The sequence below is a fragment of the Pristis pectinata genome, chromosome 7, assembly GCF_009764475.1.
Source record: "Pristis pectinata isolate sPriPec2 chromosome 7, sPriPec2.1.pri, whole genome shotgun sequence".
In the NCBI taxonomy this organism is placed as follows: Eukaryota; Metazoa; Chordata; class Chondrichthyes; order Rhinopristiformes; family Pristidae; genus Pristis; species Pristis pectinata.
In genome coordinates this window covers 70,136,891-70,156,192 of record NC_067411.1, presented here as the reverse complement: position 1 = coordinate 70,156,192, position 19,302 = coordinate 70,136,891, and the positions used below count along the sequence as shown (strand labels likewise).

The 19,302-nt window shown below is 38.4% G+C and overlaps 1 protein-coding gene across 2 annotated transcripts in view; it reads right to left on the bottom strand.

Moving 5' to 3' along the window:
• Positions 1-341: 341 nt before the first annotated feature.
• The window catches only part of LOC127572269 (guanine nucleotide-binding protein G(I)/G(S)/G(O) subunit gamma-7-like), a 216,464-nt gene continuing 197,503 nt past the window's right edge, over positions 342-19,302 (bottom strand). For both annotated transcript variants that reach the window (XM_052019289.1, XM_052019290.1), the window contains one exon: positions 342-9,155. In XM_052019289.1, coding sequence (XP_051875249.1) covers positions 9,030-9,155 — 126 coding nt within the window. In that variant the 3' untranslated portion in view covers positions 342-9,029. The remainder of the gene's footprint in view (positions 9,156-19,302) is intronic.

Sequence of the window (19,302 nt, the reverse complement as noted above, 5' to 3'; positions counted from 1 at the left end):
CTTTTTGAACAACTGTAGTACTTCTGGCGAAAGTCATCCCACTGTGCTGTTGGGGAGGAAGTTTCAGGATTTAGACCCAGCCTCTGGTTTGTTTTCTACTACATGTTCCACCAGTTTAGAGACTACATACTGACTGCAATCAGAAATTGCCTGTCACCAATCAATCAACATGCCATTGGACTCACCTTTACTCTACCAAATGTGCTTGTAAAAAAAATCTTGTGAAGGAGAAAGAAATATTCAGAGATTCAAAAATAATAAAATGGCAATGTAAGTTTTCACATGTTGTGCAGTGTAGCTGAAGCTGCAAGACAGACAACAAAATATATCATGTACATATATATGTATCTTAAAAACCTAATTTATTAAAATAACGTGTGAACGCTTTGGAGTTCAATCAAGTCATCCTTCAAAATTGTACAACACTTGAAACATTGTGCAATAAGGGTGTTAACAGTATAATTAAAAGGGGGCAACAGAGATATCAAGATAGCAAGCACGATTCACAATTCATACAGCACTGCTAGAATAAAAGGTGAAAACATTTTGCAATAATCTAACCCCTTAAATGTTAGCTTTGATAGCAATCAAATAACATACAGAGAAGCTACGAAGTACATTCAGTAAGGGGCTTAATACAAGGTACACAACTACAGATTACAAATAATTATCTTATCCTAATTGTGTTTTATTTGTACATATTCTTATATATGCATTCAGAATACACAACACAGGTGAATACTCAAAGTAAAAAGACTTTTAGCTTGATACGCTATAAAAAATTAACACTAAAAACCACAGTTTCTTATTTTGTGTAATGTAAATGGTAAGTATAATTTAGTTAGAACACAGATGTATCATTAGCTACCTAGAGGCCATTAGGAGAGCTTGTATGCAGAAAGCACACACATAACTGCTGCCATTTTGGAAACTTTTTTCCTTCCACTACAAATTCTTCTCAGTTTTATTAATGCAATACAATTATGGTCAGTTCAGGAACATTATATGTATATACTTTCATTCGTATTAAGTTCATCAGAACCAAGCTAAAATATGGCTTGGATTAAAGGCTGTTTCACTCAGTGCTTGGCTTTGTGTTCACATAATTTGATAAGAATTCTTAACTGGTGGTGTAGATCAGCCTTGTGTATGGGACAATTATGACTCACGTGACCCTACATATGCATTTGGATAAAGTTTTTTTTTCTTGGAATATTCAGGGCCCTTATTCTCCTATTCACTGGCTGGGAAGCAGTGGATTGAATTACTGCATACGATTTTAAACACATGAAATTTCTTAAGTGTGAGATGGCAGGTAGGGCCTCCAACATGGGTGCATTACTGTTATGTTGTTATTGGCTCCATTTTAAAAGAAGCCACTGGGTGACCAAAGTGCCTGCCTGTTGGAGGCAACGGATTCTTTCAACGTGGAAATCCTATGATCACAACAAGACACCGACTGCTGTTTTTGAATAGAACAAGTTGGAGTTTGCACTTTACAAGCTTCAAACAGACTTGGCAAAGGCAGCTGTCATGTTAATTTTGAGGGTCCTGGAGGTGCACGGCTGGCACTGTGCCAAGGTCTCCATCCTCCACCAGAGTAGCACCTCACAATTAGATGTGCTGGGTCTACTCAGACCCAATCACAAGTCATCAGTCTGGCATTCTGAATCACAATGGTTTTTGGTACCTTGAAGCTCAACTGGCAATTTGAAATGAAGCAGGGGACTCAAAATCATGGTGGCATCTGCTGTGAGGGTGAGCAAAATGCAAAACAAAATTTCATTACATCTACAAAGTGGCCCTAAAGCTTCTCATCTTTCTAAAACAGCACACATATTATCCCGTGTGCAATATACACAAGTAGCAGCAGAGACAGTCTAAGTCACTGTTTATAATATCACACAATGTGTTCATCAGGCTATTAAGCATATAGTATTTAACTGAAAGATACACTGTAGTAAGTAGTTAAACTTATTATACAACTTACTGATAATTGTGTTATGCACAATGCTTACAATGCTGAAAACATGGCTTTTTCAAAGAGATTGATGCATCTTTAAGATCACTTTAGATACACCCATCAATTTGTACAAATGATTACCCTCTGTAGGTAAACAGAGGGGAATTTCTGAGATTAATTTGTACAAATGATTACCCTCTGCAGGTAAACAGAGGGGAATTTCTGAGATTTTTCATAGGAGGCAACACTTCAATAAAACTTTCAAAACAAGATTTATCTATCATACATTTTTTTTGTTTTCTGCAATGAATACCAAGATATTTTGCCTGAAGTCAAACATACGAGCTCAGGAAACCCTCTTTAGCAAACACCTAGTCTGAGCTAGATGGCAAATCCAGATGCGTTGCATCTGCTGCAGTTACTAGAGCCTACAGCTACACCAGTGACCGATGATAATGGCCTGATCCTTGACCATAGGTACTGGACCTAAGCTTTTGGAAGAGTATTAAAATGCAAAGTAAGCTTGTTATAATCATAACCCTTTTGTCTATTGTTCTGTCTCCATACTGTTGTCCCTCCATTCGGATGGTTGGATTTCATCCTACTAATCTCTAGGTACCATTATTATGACATCACTTTAAAGCAATAAAATGAAAGATTATTTAGAGAGGGTTAACCTTGGTCTTAGGGTGATTCCTCCAGGAAGCTGGGCAAAATCTAGCCAGCCAGTACCCTTGTTGACTTTCAGTGCTGGTTAGGAGTGGGATGGTGATTCTAACTGAACATGCAAAGCTCCATCATGCCTTCTGCATTGTAAAATTAAATGATCAAAATTGTCTTGTTTTTATTGAAAGTTTCTGAACGTAGTGCCTCACCTTCATTGTCAGGTTCCTCAAATAAAGGATGCTTTGAAAGAGCTTGTACTTTTTTCCCCTTATTACAAACTACTGGCCAGAAAATGAACCAGAGAGAACCATGAGCATCCAGTCTAACATTCAACAGTTAAATGAATTTACCCCTTTGTCAATACGTGATTTAGTTGACCTGTTTCTTTTTCAGAGTTGTGCTCATGCAGACATACACGTTAAGTTTAAACCATAAAGATGAGAAGAAAATTAAACACTGAACGCCTACTTCACCAAGCCTGTACAATCTATGTTCATTATTTATAATACTAAGCACTAAGGAACTAAATAAAGCCACTGAGGAAGAAAGAGAGTTAAGTGGGTTATGCTGAAGTACCTAATGCAGAGGCTAGAGCCAGGCCTTTCACGTGGGAAGATTCCCAAAATGGTGGGCCAGCAATAAAGACGATTTGCTGCCTTAACTGGCATTGGAAACCAGTTCTGTTAGTATTTTCATGTCAGTAGTTCTGGTTTTCACCAATTTCATCATAGTCATTTTGGTAAGGATTTACCATCTCAGGTGACCTGGTAGTATGTAACAACGAAAGCATTTGAAATGAGAAAATAAAGTTGCAATTACTTCTAAAACTGAATGTCTTAATGTGGTTCGATCAACAAGGTTATTTTTGTGCTAATGGAGAGTACTTACATAACTATACAAATAAGTTCACAAGTACTTTATCTAATGAAACTAGATGCCACTGGAAATAAGAGATCACAAGAAAATAGGCACAGGAGAAGGTCACCAGGCCCTTCAAGCCTGCCCACCATTCAATGTGATGATGGCTGATCTATGCAGGCCTCAACTCCCCTTCTGTGCCAGTTCCCCATAATCCTCAACTCTTCAATCTTTCAAATATTTATCTATTGCTACCTAAATGTATCTAATGATCTGGCCTCCACCACTCTTGGGAGCAGAGAATCCAAGAGATACACTACTCTCTGAGCAAAAAAAAATCTATGCACCTCAGTTTTAAATGACTTGCCCCTCATTTTGTAGCTATGTCCCCTTGTTTGTGACAGCGAAAACATCTCCACATTTACCTGTCAAGCCCCCTTAGGAACTTGAATGTTTAAATAATGTCAGCCTCATTCTTCTTAACTCCAAGGCACACAGATCCAATCTATATAGCCTCTCTTGATAGGACAACCCTTTCATCTAAGGAATTAGTCTGGTGGATTTCCTTTGGATTGCATCAGTGCCTCAGGAAGAGGGAGCAACTGTTAGTGGATAAAACATAGCAACCAGGAATTCTGCCAAGGAGATCTAATAGGCCAAAACTGAGTGACGGGAACATTTAGTTTATGAACTTTTTTTGCTTTCTATCCCTCTCTGTTGTGAATGGATCAAGGAAGCAACTTCTATGGAGTCAGAGGAGTAAAGTTCAGAGTTCAGATAAAGAATAATAAACCCATAAAATTGGTGTAGGGTTGAAATAACCAGAGTTCGTGGTTGTTTAAGAATTTCACCATTGTGAAGGCAAGATGCAATGCTCCATTCCACAGAATTCTCAGTATCAAATTTGATCATTGATCTGATATTGAACAATGTAAAGTTTATATTTCATGCAGGTTAGATTTCATCAAGTTTAGATTTATTTAATATGGGGAAGAGGCTTTTATAAAATGTTGAATGGGTGGGTTTAAGATATTCTTAAATGCTGACATTTTGATGAAAAACAGACACTGTTGACTGACTGCTGACAGAACTGATTTCAATGTAAATTTAGAAAGTCCCTAAAGGCACAACAGGAGAGAAGGTAGTGAGCAGATTGTCAAATCAACAGATAATTCAGAGCACCAAATACTGGATCTTTTCTGCTTTGCACTAACAAAAGAAAACTTGAGTGCAATGACATGAAGATATTATTGGGCTAACACCCGAGTGTGAGAGATCCAGGTTACTGATCGACAGTCATTGAGGATAAATAATTCAGTATGAAACAAGGTTTCTATTTTTTGGAGAAAAATATCTAACTTCAGGAGACTTCCACAAACTGCTAGTGGCTAGAATCCTGAGATCCAACAAGAACAGGGTCCTGGATAATACTCATCTGAAGACGAAAGACCTCTTATTAGTTTGCTCTGTCAGTCTTGGCTGAGAAGTAGCACTCTCATTTCTGAGTCAGAAGGTACCAAATTCAAGCTTCAGTCCAGAGACTGTCATCTCGGCTAATATTTCAGTGCAATACTGAGGGAGTGCTGCGCTGTTATAAGTGCTGCTTTTCAGATGAGATGTTATATGAAAACAACATCTGCCCTCTTAAGGTAGATATAAAAGACCCCATGCCATTATTTCAAGAAGGGCAGTTGAGTTCTCCTCTTTGTTGCTCAATATTTATCCCTCAACCAGTAGCACAAAAAAGCAATTATTTGCCATTATCTCACAGGTAATCACAAATTGGCAGTTGCATATCCTTACTTTACAACAGCAACTACACTTCAAACCTCTGAAAGTATTTTGTTGACTGTAAAACGCTTTGGCACATCCTGACGTCCTGAAAGATACTCTATGAATTCAAGATCTTTTTTCTCTTTCGTTGACTAATCAACTGTTTGTCTGCAATCTTGGATCTTTTAAGCTGTTGAAAGATCCAGTAACTGTTTCCTCTCTTTATAAAGTTAATGCAAAATTTGTTCTCCACACATTTTACATTAACTGATGACCATGATGCCCATTGAAGGACATTTCTAATGGTGTTTTAACAGTGAAGAGAAGCTTCTGCCCGACAGGTGGGGATTGGTATTCCACAATAAGTGGTACTGGGAAAGTGTGATTCAGTAATATTATCTAATACATTGGTATCAATACTGCTGATAACATGGTAGCACAAACCGTTATTAAGGTCAGATGACCTGTCAGAAACAAACTCTATGGATAATTTCCTAGAATATTGTAACAACATGCCATATGTCTGGGATCAGGAACTCATAAACTGTAAGATGTTTCCCAAATACATTCACAAGTAATGTAAACTTATTCCCATCCCCATTCTTTTGGAGGAGCACGAAAGTGATGCATAAAGTTATGGTAAACTCAGTTTAACAAGATTGACAGAACATTGTCTAGAATTATCAAATAAGTGTCAGTTAGATTTTCTGAAGGATGAGTTGAGTGCAAAAGTCTAATTCATCTAACACTGCAATGTTCACAGTAGACCAAGTTGCCCATTTGGTTTCTAAATTATTCTCATCTTGGATTTAAAAACTTGCACGAGAATTAAACAGCATTGAGAGAAAGTGGGAATTTATGCTTGGGCAACAATTTAATTGAATTCTATAAATCTTAGTGTAAAAGTCAATACATTTAATGATACATTTTCCTCCAACATTATAACTACCTAATTTTCCCATCACAAAGATCTTGTCATTCGTAGTTTGTAATGGCACTTCTGGTGTGATTGTAATGCCATCACCCAGCTAGCTAAACTAGGGCAAGGTGGAAACGCCATAATGTACTCACAAAGAGTAAGAAAAATTAGGAGAAAATGATGAAAGCTGAAGGGAAAATATAATCCCACCAAATTTTGCCACGGAATTGTTCCAGAAAGTCAAGGAACATCAGGTGAACATTTCTGGATGAGCTTTAATGAAGCAAAGGAATGTCCTTGAGTGAGGGTGATAACCTATCTTGCTAGTGTTATATTTTACTTTACAAACTCCATTTTGGAAAGATAGTGGTAAGACAGTGAAAAGAATATTTTCTGAACTATTTTATTGGCCTATGCACTGTATGGTTTACTGTACAAAAGGGAGGTGAGGTGACCTGCTCCTAGGCCTATTTTATTACAGCCTGTGAGAGAAGTTTGGCAATGACTTGTAAATCTTTACCTCTAGATTTCTTAGGAAAGAATCGGTCATCTATATAGAACCTTTTTGGCAAACCACTTTAAATTTGAGGTTGCATCAGAACTCATGAGGTTCAAGGTTGAGACCTATCGTCCTATGGCACTGTATGTCACAGCATCAATGTACAATTCCAATTATTTTCAACCTTCCAGTCAACTTATGTTCATGGAAAGGTAAGCCAAAAGTCTGTATGTACAAGATTATTTTGAATGGAAGTGCAATGATGCAAATCTGCAATCACTAAACTGGGAACATATATAGATGACAATTTTGTTTAAATTCAAATGTCAATGTAGAGGAATTTGGGAAAAACCTCACTCAATAACCTTGTGAAATTAATTAACTAACATTCAAATTTCAAGCTAGTTTGGTGTTTTTTTAAGGTATGGATCCTTGATTTGGCAATATAAAGAAAATACTGTAAGCTTAAAGCTAACATAGGATAACAAAGGCTTTTCTGTTGTATTTTCCCAAAATAAAAAAGGCACTGTAAAAAATACCACAAAGAGTTAAAAGAGGAGAGAAGCAAAGGTGGCAGCATTGGGATGTCACTGCAAGATTATCATGTGTCACAGAAATCTACCACTCATCATAAACCATACAATTCTGCTTCTAGTTAACAAAAGAACAGCCTTCAAGAATTTTCTTTTACATAACTGTGATTTCAAATGGTTTGAATTTAATGCAAAAAATTAATTACTAGGTACTAAGATGTATATAAGAAGCATTTTGTCACAGAGTAACTTGTGACATTTATGAGATGATTTAGTTAAGTCAATATGGTTCTTAAAAAAATGTTAATCATAATTATGGCAAGCTTAACTAACACTTAACATCTGAGAGTAAAAAGGCAACAACACAAGGCAGCTGAAAGAACAATGTGCATGCAATCTGCTTAAATATGTTAAAACAGAAAAAATCTTGACAAGTGTTTTTAGAACTTATCTTCCAAGACAATTTTTTTATATTTAAAAACTTGTGGTTTCTAAAGAATTCTAGCACTTCTCTATGACATAAATCACTTGGCATTTTCATGGTTTTTGGCACACGACTACAATTTACATTCCTTAGGAGGTTTGCTCTAATGAACAAGGACACATGAAAGGCTGTAGCTCATTTGTCACATGGTCAAACATTTGCTACCTAATCTTTGTTTTAGTTTTTAACTGACATTTCCAGAAGTCTTCCCAATCCCTAGCTGTTGATATGCCACTGAACAGATTCTTTACATAGCAAGTGAATACCGTTGGTAGGAGTAATATACTGCAAATAATGGATTAGAACTTTAGCTTCAAATAAAAATTCAATAAGCATGATTTCATGAGTTATAAATTAACAATATATAATTAGTTAAAACTTTTATGATGAGCTATAATACAGTTTAGTATTGAAGCTTAACACAGGGTGTGCATACACTCTTAAGTGTTAAGCTTGGCCTTGTTGAATAACTTGTTCCTTTAAAGTGAGGAAAAAAATAAATGTTCCAATGGCCAGAAAGCACAAGTTGCCAATATCCACATTCATGGCATGAATGCTTGAGTGATATTTAATGGGACTTATGGAGTCATTTTTCAAGGGAATGAAATATTTGCATCTGCAGAACACAAGATTTGCAATTATATGTAATACCGTTCACCACAGATAAATGTGAATCATCTGATAGTACAAGAGTTTTTTTGGTTACTTCAGAACCACCAGGTCTTTCTAAGGAAAACAGATGAAGAATGAATGGATAAAACATTTGTTATTTACATTGTTTTCCCTTGGCCAGTACTTTGGTAGTGTAAATATGGAATTTAAAAGGCAGGGGAAGGAAAACTACTCTTTTATACCAGCACAGTTGCAAATGACAATAAAGATGAACAATGTGACATTTAAAAATGCAATGGAAGCATTCAATTGCTTCTCTTCATCTAATATGTTATTGCCCAAACTGTATTATCACCCTCCAAATGTATACTCCTTACACATACACTTTTCATTTTTATAGAATTTTTAGGCAAAGGTATTATCCTTGCTGAGTTAGTTTTTTTAAACCTAAATATTACAATCAGAAAATCTACCATAAAAGTCCAAAATAGCAATTCTTTTTCATTGCTCTTCCCCATCATATCTTCTTTCCTTCATTTCGAGAAACATGCTTAGCTAACAAACAAACAGAATCCAATATTTTTTCCTTTTTTAAAAACACATTTCCACAGCAGGCCTGTATTTCAGAAGCTGCACTGCTTCTCAAGGTCTGATTACCAATAGAAATTCTTGGCAGGTCTTCTGATGCTGTGGTCAGTTTGCGAAAGGATGGCTGGCAGCAGCTATAGGATGGTGCATGGTTTTTTATCCTTGAAGGGATTTTCAGAGGCTGGAACTCCGACGAGCAATGGGTCATTCCGTGCATGCTGCTCACAGTAGTTCATCAAATCTACAGCTGCCTTTGAAACCTGTCAAGGTTAAAGAGTCATCAATGACATCGACTAGGCAAGGCAATGATGTAAGAAATCACAAAAAAATCATGGACTACTTGCAGGATCTTGCAAATTCTGCAGCTTTAACCTTGGTCCTACACCAGTTAAAACTTAATCATGGCATATTTTAATGTTACAAAATCATTATTTTCTTCAAAAAACATTTTCCTTCTAAATTATATGTCCAACTTGCTCCCTCATTATTACCCCAAGACTGGACATTAAGATTAAAATCCTCAGACAGACCTGCATTATTGGTTATTTTCCTCAAAAGCATGTTTGTATTCCTTAAGTCATTGTGGAAATACAGATTTGCTAAGGAAAGTGCATTCATCCCAACACGTATTTATGTAAATTATTGAATAAATCTTACAATGACTTTAGAACATCACAGAGAAAGCAATTCAGAAAATACTAAGAGTTTGTAATTTTTCTCATTAGTCTGGAAATGATGGAAATCAATGTTCATCAGATTTATCTGAATTATTCAAACAGGCCCATTTAAGTCAATCAGCTTAATGTGTGTGTTAAAGTTGCGAAGAGAGCAGCTTGATACAGATGTGCAAAGCATTTGGACAAAATCAGTTTAAAATTATCTAACATATTTATTTAGCTTGATTAAAGAAGCTGATGAGCTTACCTGAGTGCCCCAAATCTGAGTGATGTATTTGAGTTAGTTGCAGCTGCATTATCCACATTATAAATTTGTTCTCCGAAGAAATATTTTTTACGGAACCAATTTTTTCTCGAGGCAAAATGCAGAGTTTGAAAGAAAATATGATTGAGCTGACCAACAGCTCTAGGTTTTGGATAGGGAAGTGGTCCAAGTCAATTGAGGCACAAAGCCCACTGATGTAATTCTACTTCCCTTGGGCCACAAGGCAACCTTCCAGAAATGTAAACCTTGTCTGGGTTTCTTATCACATACTGCTCGTGGGCTATGGTAATTTAGCATCTAAGTAAATATTACTGTTGGGATCTGAATGATGTCATCAGATCCCAACAATTTGGCCTCCATGCTTCTAAAAATCTGAAATGGAATGGTAACAGGAGGACAAGTGAGGGGCAAGGGAGGGAATTTAGCTGCTTCTGCCACCTGTCACTTAGCCTCACCCAACACCCAGATGGAATGAAATGGGGACAATTACTTCTCCCCATACATAGGCTGTGAAAAAATGAACCGGCAATTAGCATTGACTGAAACTGCCTTAGAATCTTAACGACCTGAATGACATTTTCATTGCAATGCATAGGTAAAGATCAAGCTTCATTTTAAGAAACGTTATTAATATTTTCATGACATGAAACAATAGAAAGGTAAAAGGCAAAGGAAATAACAGTAGAAAGATTTTAATGCTTCTGATTGTTTTGTGAGATTACTGAATGATAGCATAGAAGGCCGTTAGGGTGCTGTGTTTTTGCTGTTTTTTTTAATAGCTATCCAATTCATCCTATTCCCTAGTTCTTGGAAGTGTTTTCCCTTCCAAAGATTAGTCCAGTTTCCTTTTGAGAGTTGCTATTGAACCTCTGATTTTTACTGCTTCAGGTTATGCATTTTAGATCACAACTCTCTGTGGCAAAACAAATCCTTCATATTGCCTCTGGTTTTAAAATCTATGCTCTTTGGCGACTGACACTTCTACAGCTGAAAGCTGATTCATTTTATGTATGTTATTAAAACTATTTATGATTTTGAACCACTAACAAATCTTTCAACCTACTCTGCTCTAAGGACTGGGATTGCTCTGAGAGCCAGCTTAGACTCGATGGGCCAAATGGCCTCTTTCTAAGGAAATATGATGAGGAGATAGACTCCAGTTGCTCCATATTACTTAAGTCTCCATTCCTGGAATCCTTCCAGCAAATCTTTTCTGCACTTTTTTAAGGCCTTGACATCCACTCTTAAGTGTAGCACACAAAATTAAACACAATACTTTTGTTGAAACTTAATCAATGCGCCATACTGACAGTATGTTTTTTGCATTTTATGCTCCTTTTAATAAAGCCAATGATCTTATTTGCCTTTTTAACTGGTTACTCAATTCTCCTCACTAATTCAAAGTTTTTGCACATACAACATCAATTGGTTTCCATGATTTTGCACCTCAATAAAAACTGTATCATTTAATACATAAAGCCTCTCTCCACTTTTCCTGTCTGAATGTATCAATGTATCACCACACAAGTCTTCATCTGCAATGCCAGCACATTTCACGAGTTTATCTTTGCCTCAGGGAAAGCTGTTATTGTCCTTTTTTCCTTTTGTTACGTTTCTGAGTTTCACATATTCTGCAAACTTTGAAATTCTGTCCTGTATATCCCTGTCTAGTCATTAATATATATTAGAAAAGGCAGTGATCCTAACAATGACTCCTGGGTAACATCACTGCAAACTTTCCCTCAGTGTGAAAGAAAACCGTCAACATTACTCTTTGCTTTTTGCCCCTTAGAAAATTTTGTATCCCCATAATCAATGAGCCTCTTAAGCTTGTCAGCTGTAATTTTACTTACGTCTATTATGTGGTATTGTCAAGTGCCTTTTGAAAATACATATACATAGCAACCACACTATCCTCATCAACCTTCTCCATTACTTCATCAAAGAATCCAATTGAGTTTGTCATACCCAAATAGCCTTTAGCAAATCCATGCTGGCTTTCATTTATTAGCTTATAATGTTGCAACAAAGATATCTGTGTTGGGAGATTCTCTTTCTGCCTATCCCTTCTGAACAGCTTATAAATTAATTATTTTTTTCTGCCTGTCATACAATATTTGGAGGGAAGAAGGTGTATTTATGCAGCAGCCTCCATAGATTTAAGACATCTCAAGTGGTTCATTACCATCCAAGTACCCTTAAATTGTGGTCTCTACTGTAATGCAGGGAGAAAACACGATTCAAATTGAACACAGCAAGGTGCCAGAACATCAATCTCACTATCCTGAAACTGGCTCACAGAACAAGTGCAGAATTAAATCCTCCATGAATCTTTTATCTGTTTTCCCCCAAAAGTTAATGATTTTGGTACTACATCTGTAGATTAGAAAAGGACTTTGAACTTGCCTTTAACAATTTTACTTTGTGTTAGCTTGATTAGCTATATTGATTTAACTTGAAATGGCATTCAGTTAAATTTACTATTCAGTTTGGAAACTTCCATACATTCAAAATGTATTTCTGAGTATGTTGAAAATTTGCTCTATTTTTTTCCTGGTGTTTAAATACTACAATGGCTTTCAGAAATTTTCTCTATGAGGTATGTGTGGTGGAGGGTGGGGGAGACCACTGCTGTAAGTCTAGAAATCAGATTGGATACCACTGGTGGTTTCAGAGACATGCAATTGAAAATTCAGTTGCCACGGAGTTATTGATAATGACTATTTCAAGGTTGTTCTGTGTTACCCCTGAAATTTGACATGGAAATTCCAGGTGTGGGTTACATGTGTGCTTTTGTAGAGGATTCCGCATCGGACGTGAACCAAGTTGCAATTTCTTGCATGACACTCTCTTTGGAGTGCTGTTGGGGAAAGTTAGACCCAATTGTACTGGCAGTGACCATTGTTGGGCATTACTGCGATAACCAGGTCTTTGCAGCACAGAAATGGATGAAGAGCACACTAAAGTAAGCCCTATACTTTGTCTTTTGTACCCTGCCCCCAACCAGAGTACTGGTTCAAACCCCTTCACTGCTCTCCTCCCCCAAGCCTCCTACACCTCGATCCCCAAAGGCCATGAGACCCCCCACCCCCATAATGGTCCAGGTTCTAACCCTTGCCACCTAACTATCTTACCAACAACCTCTGCTCACTAGTGCCCCCTGATACCCCTTGACTGACCTATCTCCCCACTGTCCCTCTGATTACCCAAGGGCCACAAAGTTTGATACGGAACTTCCAGGTGTGGGTCGCATGGGTCAGATGGCAATTTCTTGCATGACGCATCAGGAAGCCCTGATCTTCAGCCACCATTCACCTCCGCTGACTACCAACTTGATCACTGTTTCAAACCCTTAATCCTGATTGGGCTTTATGACCACCAGACCTTTAGCCACCCACCTCTCCTCCCACTGATCACTTGGACCTGGCCAAGACCCTGGGTCTGGGGGAATCAGTGAGAGATCAAATCTTTTCAGGTGTTACTTAAGTCTGCAGTCACGGTTATAGCCATCTGGCACATCCTTTAGAGCACACTAGAATTTTCAGTTCCACACTTGCACAACCAGCAGAGCTGCTGCCTCACAGCTTCAGTGACCCAGATTCAATCCTGAATTCCAGTGCCATCTGTCTGGAGCTTGTATGTTCTCTCTGTCACCGCATGGGTTTGACCCAGGTGCTCCTGTATCCTTCAACTTTGGAGTAGGTTGGTAGGTTAATTGGTTAGTGTAAATTTCCCCTAATGTGTAGACGAAGAATAGAATCTGGGGAGAATTGATGAGTGTATGGGGAAAATAAAATGGGATTAGTGTAGGATTAGTGTAAATGATTGATTGTTGGTTGGTGGGGATTCAGTAGGCTGAAAGGCTGGTTCCAATGCTTTGTGACTATGGCATGTGCCACTAAGAAGCTAAATTAAAGTCAGTCTTAGGCAATTCATGGATGGATATTAATAGTGGCTTTTTCAAATGGTCTATGTGAACATACTATTTGATGTCAAGCATTTTATTCTTCTGTAAGTTCTTGGTTAGACTTCAGTTACTATCAGAACCTTATGATGATATTGAAACTTTGGAAAAAGTGAAGAGAAGGGACTGTCACATGACTTTCCACTGAAGCATTTCAGTTATCAAGATGGACTCAAAGATTGGGGGCTCTACATTTTCGATAAGTACTGTCTTATAGTGAAATAAGAACAGAAAATACTTGTGATACTCAGCAAATCAGGCAGCATCCATGGAGAGAAAACAGAGTTTCAGCTAAATGACCCTTCACTAGAGTGACGCTTTAGTCGTGATTTGACTGAGGTTTACAGGATGATGAAGGAAACAGACTGTGTCTGTTCAGCTTTTTTTCCAACTGAATAGATTTGGAAGCATCACAATCTCAAGTTATTCATTACATTTGGCAGGAACTAGATATCATGTTGCTCTCTTCCCACAGAAGAGTGGATCTAATGAAAATATTGCTGTCTTTTTGGTGTTTATAGAATTGCTGAATTTCTTCAAGCAACAGCTGCACTTATTGCTGACTGAAATTGAGATAATTTCCTACAAGAGGAAAGCCCCATATATCATTAATCATGGCAGGCGTGGTTTCCTGAATACACTTCTATCACCTCGAGGATCAAAGAAGAAGTTGAGAGATTTTCTTTTTCTCATAAATGCTCTGGGCTTTTAGCGGTATATTTTCAGCTTTCCTGGGTTATGTAACTTTCTGGAAGTGGAGTGCATATGAAAATAAAATATAGACATGTATTTATCTTGCACCTTTGGTCATTCCAAAGGCCCTGAGTGTATTTCTATAATGTGGGAACCACAGCAGCCAACCTGAACACATACAGGAGCCACAAAATGATGATAACCAATCTTAGTTTTAAATGAATTTGGTTGAGGGATAAACTTTGGCCAGAGCATAGGAGAGACCTTCCCAATTTGTCTTCAAAGTAATGTCATCAGAAATTTGTTGTCTATTTGGAATATCAGATGGGGTTTAATGAATCCCTGATGGGGGACACCTCATCTGCAATCTATCTCTACTGCATGGAATGCTGGTCCTAATTCCATGCTCAAGTCTCTGGAATGGGAACTGAATTGATGGAGGGTTGAGTTCCGCCTCTGAGTCATGGCTGATGCCCACTATACATTTACTGTGATGCACAAAGGCATTATGTCAGAGAGCTAGAAGGACCAATATTTTCCTCACTGACATTTTGTGTTCTTATCAGTGCTTTGCTGGGGGCAGGTCCCTTAGGCCACATGCATCTTCAAATATCAAGCAGAATGCCACCTAGATGCTAATTGGCATTAAAACTAATCTCCTTCTGTAGTAAGAAATAGCTGGCAACAGCAGCATCACCTGTGCAATATGCTGATGACTCTGTAATGTTCAGTTCTCTCAATGCTCTGGTAATACTCTGAACCTAAGCTGACTGTACCAGATCTGATCAATAGCTCGATGGTCATTTTTCTGAACATCTCTTCCTTTTCCTCTGCATGAGCTGTTCTTGCTTCATCTTGTCATTAACTTTTTATTTTATGTCTCATTGACACATTTTTATTAGAAGCTGTGGGACAAATTAACAGGTTGCAAATCTAATGTTTATATAAAAAATAGAGGGGGAAAGAAAAGCTCTCAGAGAATAAGTTTTTTAATCAATCTTTCCCCATAGGAAGGTATAATGAGTTGACTGTATAGTCGAATCAGCCTCCAAAATTCATTTTGGTGATTTCAAATGAATGTATTTTTGAGGCAGGTTAATGAATCCATAGAAACTACACACCATGTTTAGTGCTCCATCATGGCAAGTGACCTATAGTTGAATAACCAATTAATCAAGTGCAAAATGGGTGGCACAGTGGTGCAGCCAGTAGAGCTGCCGCTTCACAGCTCTGGTGACCTGGGTTCAATCCTGACCTCTGGTGTGGTCAGTGTGGAGCTTGCAACTTCTTGCTGTGACTGTGTGAGTTTCCACCAGGTGCTCAGCTTTCCACCCATGCTACAAAGACATGTGCTTTGGTAGTTTAATTGGCCACTGTAAATTGCTTGCAGTGTGTAGGTGAATGATAGGATCTGGGGGGAGTTCATGGGAATGTGGTGAAAATAGGTATCAGAGTAAATTTGTGGGGAATAGAATTGCTTGTGAACTGGCATAGGTGCAATGGGCTGAAGTGGCTTCCTTCTACGTCATAAGGAAATATAGTAAAATAAAGCAAAAAGTTATCTCTACAGATCTCACAGGGCGACTGTGACGAGGTTTATTGCAATAAATATAAAAAGAAAAAGACACAAGGGATCGTCAGAAGGGAAATAGAAAGAAAGCATAATGAATTAAATCTGACAGAGTAGTGAAGCACGATGGGCTACATATCTGCATGCCTTTTTTTCAGTGCTATGTACGTGAAAATCAGTTATTTCTGTACTGGAATGCAATTGCAACAATTTCCAGGGCAAATCGTGACCTGTTGGAAATACGACAAGATATTTTTGGTTGCGAATTGTGCCGATGATGTGTTTTCTGTGTCAACTGTGCATGGAATGATCTAATTCTCTATGAAATCTCCTTTTGTACATTGCCCAGGAAATGAGATCGCATCATTCTGAGATGAACCTGTCACATGCCATTCTTAGAATTAATGTGCTTTAATAATGCTTCTGTCTGAGTAGATCCAAGCCTCAGGCTGAGGATTCCACTCAGATAGGTTCCACTATCTTCATCGTCAACATTCCTCCACTATCCCGTGCTAGCTGATATCCCGACTTAAGGAAGAATGCAAAGGCCAACTCACCAATTGCCCCCAATGTAACCCTGCAAATCTAGCTCTGCAATTATCTTCCAATTCACCTCTAGACTCAGAACCTTGTCTCCTTAATCAACCCCCATCACTTCCTTACATCCATTCCTCAGCTCCCAACTCCGGCCGTGATTCCTAATTCCTTGATTGTTCCCTGATTCTCTCTCTGACCTCTGATTCAACCTGAGGGAAGTCCCAACCATTGGCCCTCCCTCTCCTTTGATGCCCCCAATGAACCAGATACAGTGGCATGCAGAAGTTTGGGCACCCCTGGTCAAAATTTCTTTTACTGTGAATAGCTAAGCGAGTAATAGATGACCTGATTTCCAAAAGGCATAAAGTTAAAGATGACACATTTCTTTAATATTTAAAGCAAGATTACTTTTTTATTTCCATCTTTTACAGTTTCAAAATAATAAAAAAGGAAAAGGGCCCGAAGCAAAAGTTTGGGCACCCTGCATGGTCAGTACTTAGTAACACCCCCTTTGGCAAGTATCACAGCTTGTAAACGCTTTGTGTAGCCAGCTAAGAGTCTTTCAACTGTTGTTTGGGGAATTTTCACCCATTCTTCCTTGCAAAAGGCTTCTAGTTCTGTGAGGTTCTTGGGCCGTCTTGCATGCACTGCTCTTTTGAGGTCTATCCATAGATTTTCAATGATGTTTAGGTCGGGGGACTGTGAGGGCCATGGCAAAATCTTCGGCTTGTGCCTCTAAAGGTAGTCCATTGTGGATTTTGAGGTGTATTGAGGATTATTATCCTGTTGTAGAAGCCATTCTCTTTTCACCTTTAGCTTTTTTACAGACGGTGTGATGTTTGCTTCCAGAATTTGCTGGTATTTAATTGAATTCATTCTTCCCTCTACCAGTGAAACGTTCCCCATGTCACCGGCTGCAACACAAGCCCAAAGCATGATCGATCCACCCCCATGCTTAACAGTTGAAGAGGTGTTCTTTTCATGAAATTCTGCACCCTTTTTTCTCCAAACTTTCCTGCGTCCTCAACACAAAATTCAGCGTCAGAAGTTTGCAAAGGAACATGTAAGTAAGCCTGATGCATTTTGAAAACAAGTCCTGTGGACTGATGAAGTCAAATTAGAAATTTTTGGCTGCAATGAGCAAAGGTATGTTTGGAGAAAAAAGGGTGCAGAATTTCATGAAAAGAACACCTCTCCAACTGTTAAGCACGGGGGTGCATCGATCATGCTTTGGGCTTGTGTTGCAGCCAGTGGCATGGGGAACATTTCACTGGTAGAGGGAAGAATGAATTCAATTAAATACCAGCAAATTCTGGAAGCAAACATCACACTGTCTGTAAAAAAGCTGAAGATGAAAAGAGGATGGCTTCTACAACAGGATAACGATCCTAAACACACCTCAAAATCCACAATGGACTACCTCAAGAGGTATGAGCTGAAGGTTTTGCCATGGCCCTCACAGTCCACCGACCTAAACATCATTGAAAATCTGTGGATAGACCTCAAAAGAGCAGTGCATGCAAGACGGCCCAAGAATCTCACACAACTAGAAGCCTTTTGCAAGGAAGAATGGGCGAAATCCCCCAAACAACAATTGAAAGACTCTTAGCTGGCTACACAAAGCGTTTACAAGCTGTGATACTTGCCAAAGGGGGCGTTACTAAGTACTGACCATGCAGGGTGCCCAAACTTTTGCTTCGGGCCCTTTTCCTTTTTTGTTATTTTGAAACTGTAAAAGATGGAAATAAAAAAGTAATCTTGCTTAAAATATTAAAGAAATGTGTCATCTTTAACTTTATGCCTTTTGGAAATCAGGTCATCTTTTACTTGTTTAGCTATTCACAGTAACAGAAATTTTGACCAGGGGTGCCCAAACTTTTGCATGCCACTGTATGTCTGATATTTTCCTTTTGGTGCTGAGCCATTGCTGAACCTACAAAGTAAGTTATGCGTGGTCCATTTATTAGTTCCCAAGGGTTTGGGATTGTGACATGTTGCACAAATACTCTTTAATGAACCTGCCCCGATGCCAATTAGGTCTTATGTCAAAGAAACTCCAATAAACAAGAAATTACCAATGTACTAGAAGCATTTGGATAAAATGTTAGCTTTAAAAGGATATATAACAGAAGGAAATTATTTAATTACATCTGTCATCTCAGCAGGAGCCATGCTGGCTGGAACCAAAGGGTGGAGAAATTGGCTCCATGACAGAAAAAAAATGTTGTGGTGAATACTCATTTTGTGGACTGGAGGAAGGTAGACAGTGACATCCCCCAATGATCAGTGCTGGGATCACTGCTTTTCCTGATATGTTTGATGATTTTGAATTGGATGTACAGGGAGCAATTACAAAACCTGGAAGCACAGTGAACACTATACATGGGTAGGCTGGTGGAATGGATGGACATTTGCTAAATAAAAAGTTTCTGCTCAGGAAATTGTGAAATGGTACTGGAGCAATAAAACAAACTGCCGGAAAAACTCAGAGGGTTGAGCAGCAACCGTGGAGGCAAAAGGATGGTCGACCCTGCATCAGGATTGAGAGTGCAGAGGGAGGAAGATAGCCAGTATATAGGAGGGGTGAGACAGAGGCTGATAGGTGATAGGTGGAATCAGATTAAGTGGGGATGGTGGGCAGATAGAGCCAGGTAGGGGAGGGTGAAGTGGGAGTGTTGAGACAAAGGATGGTAGTGATAGG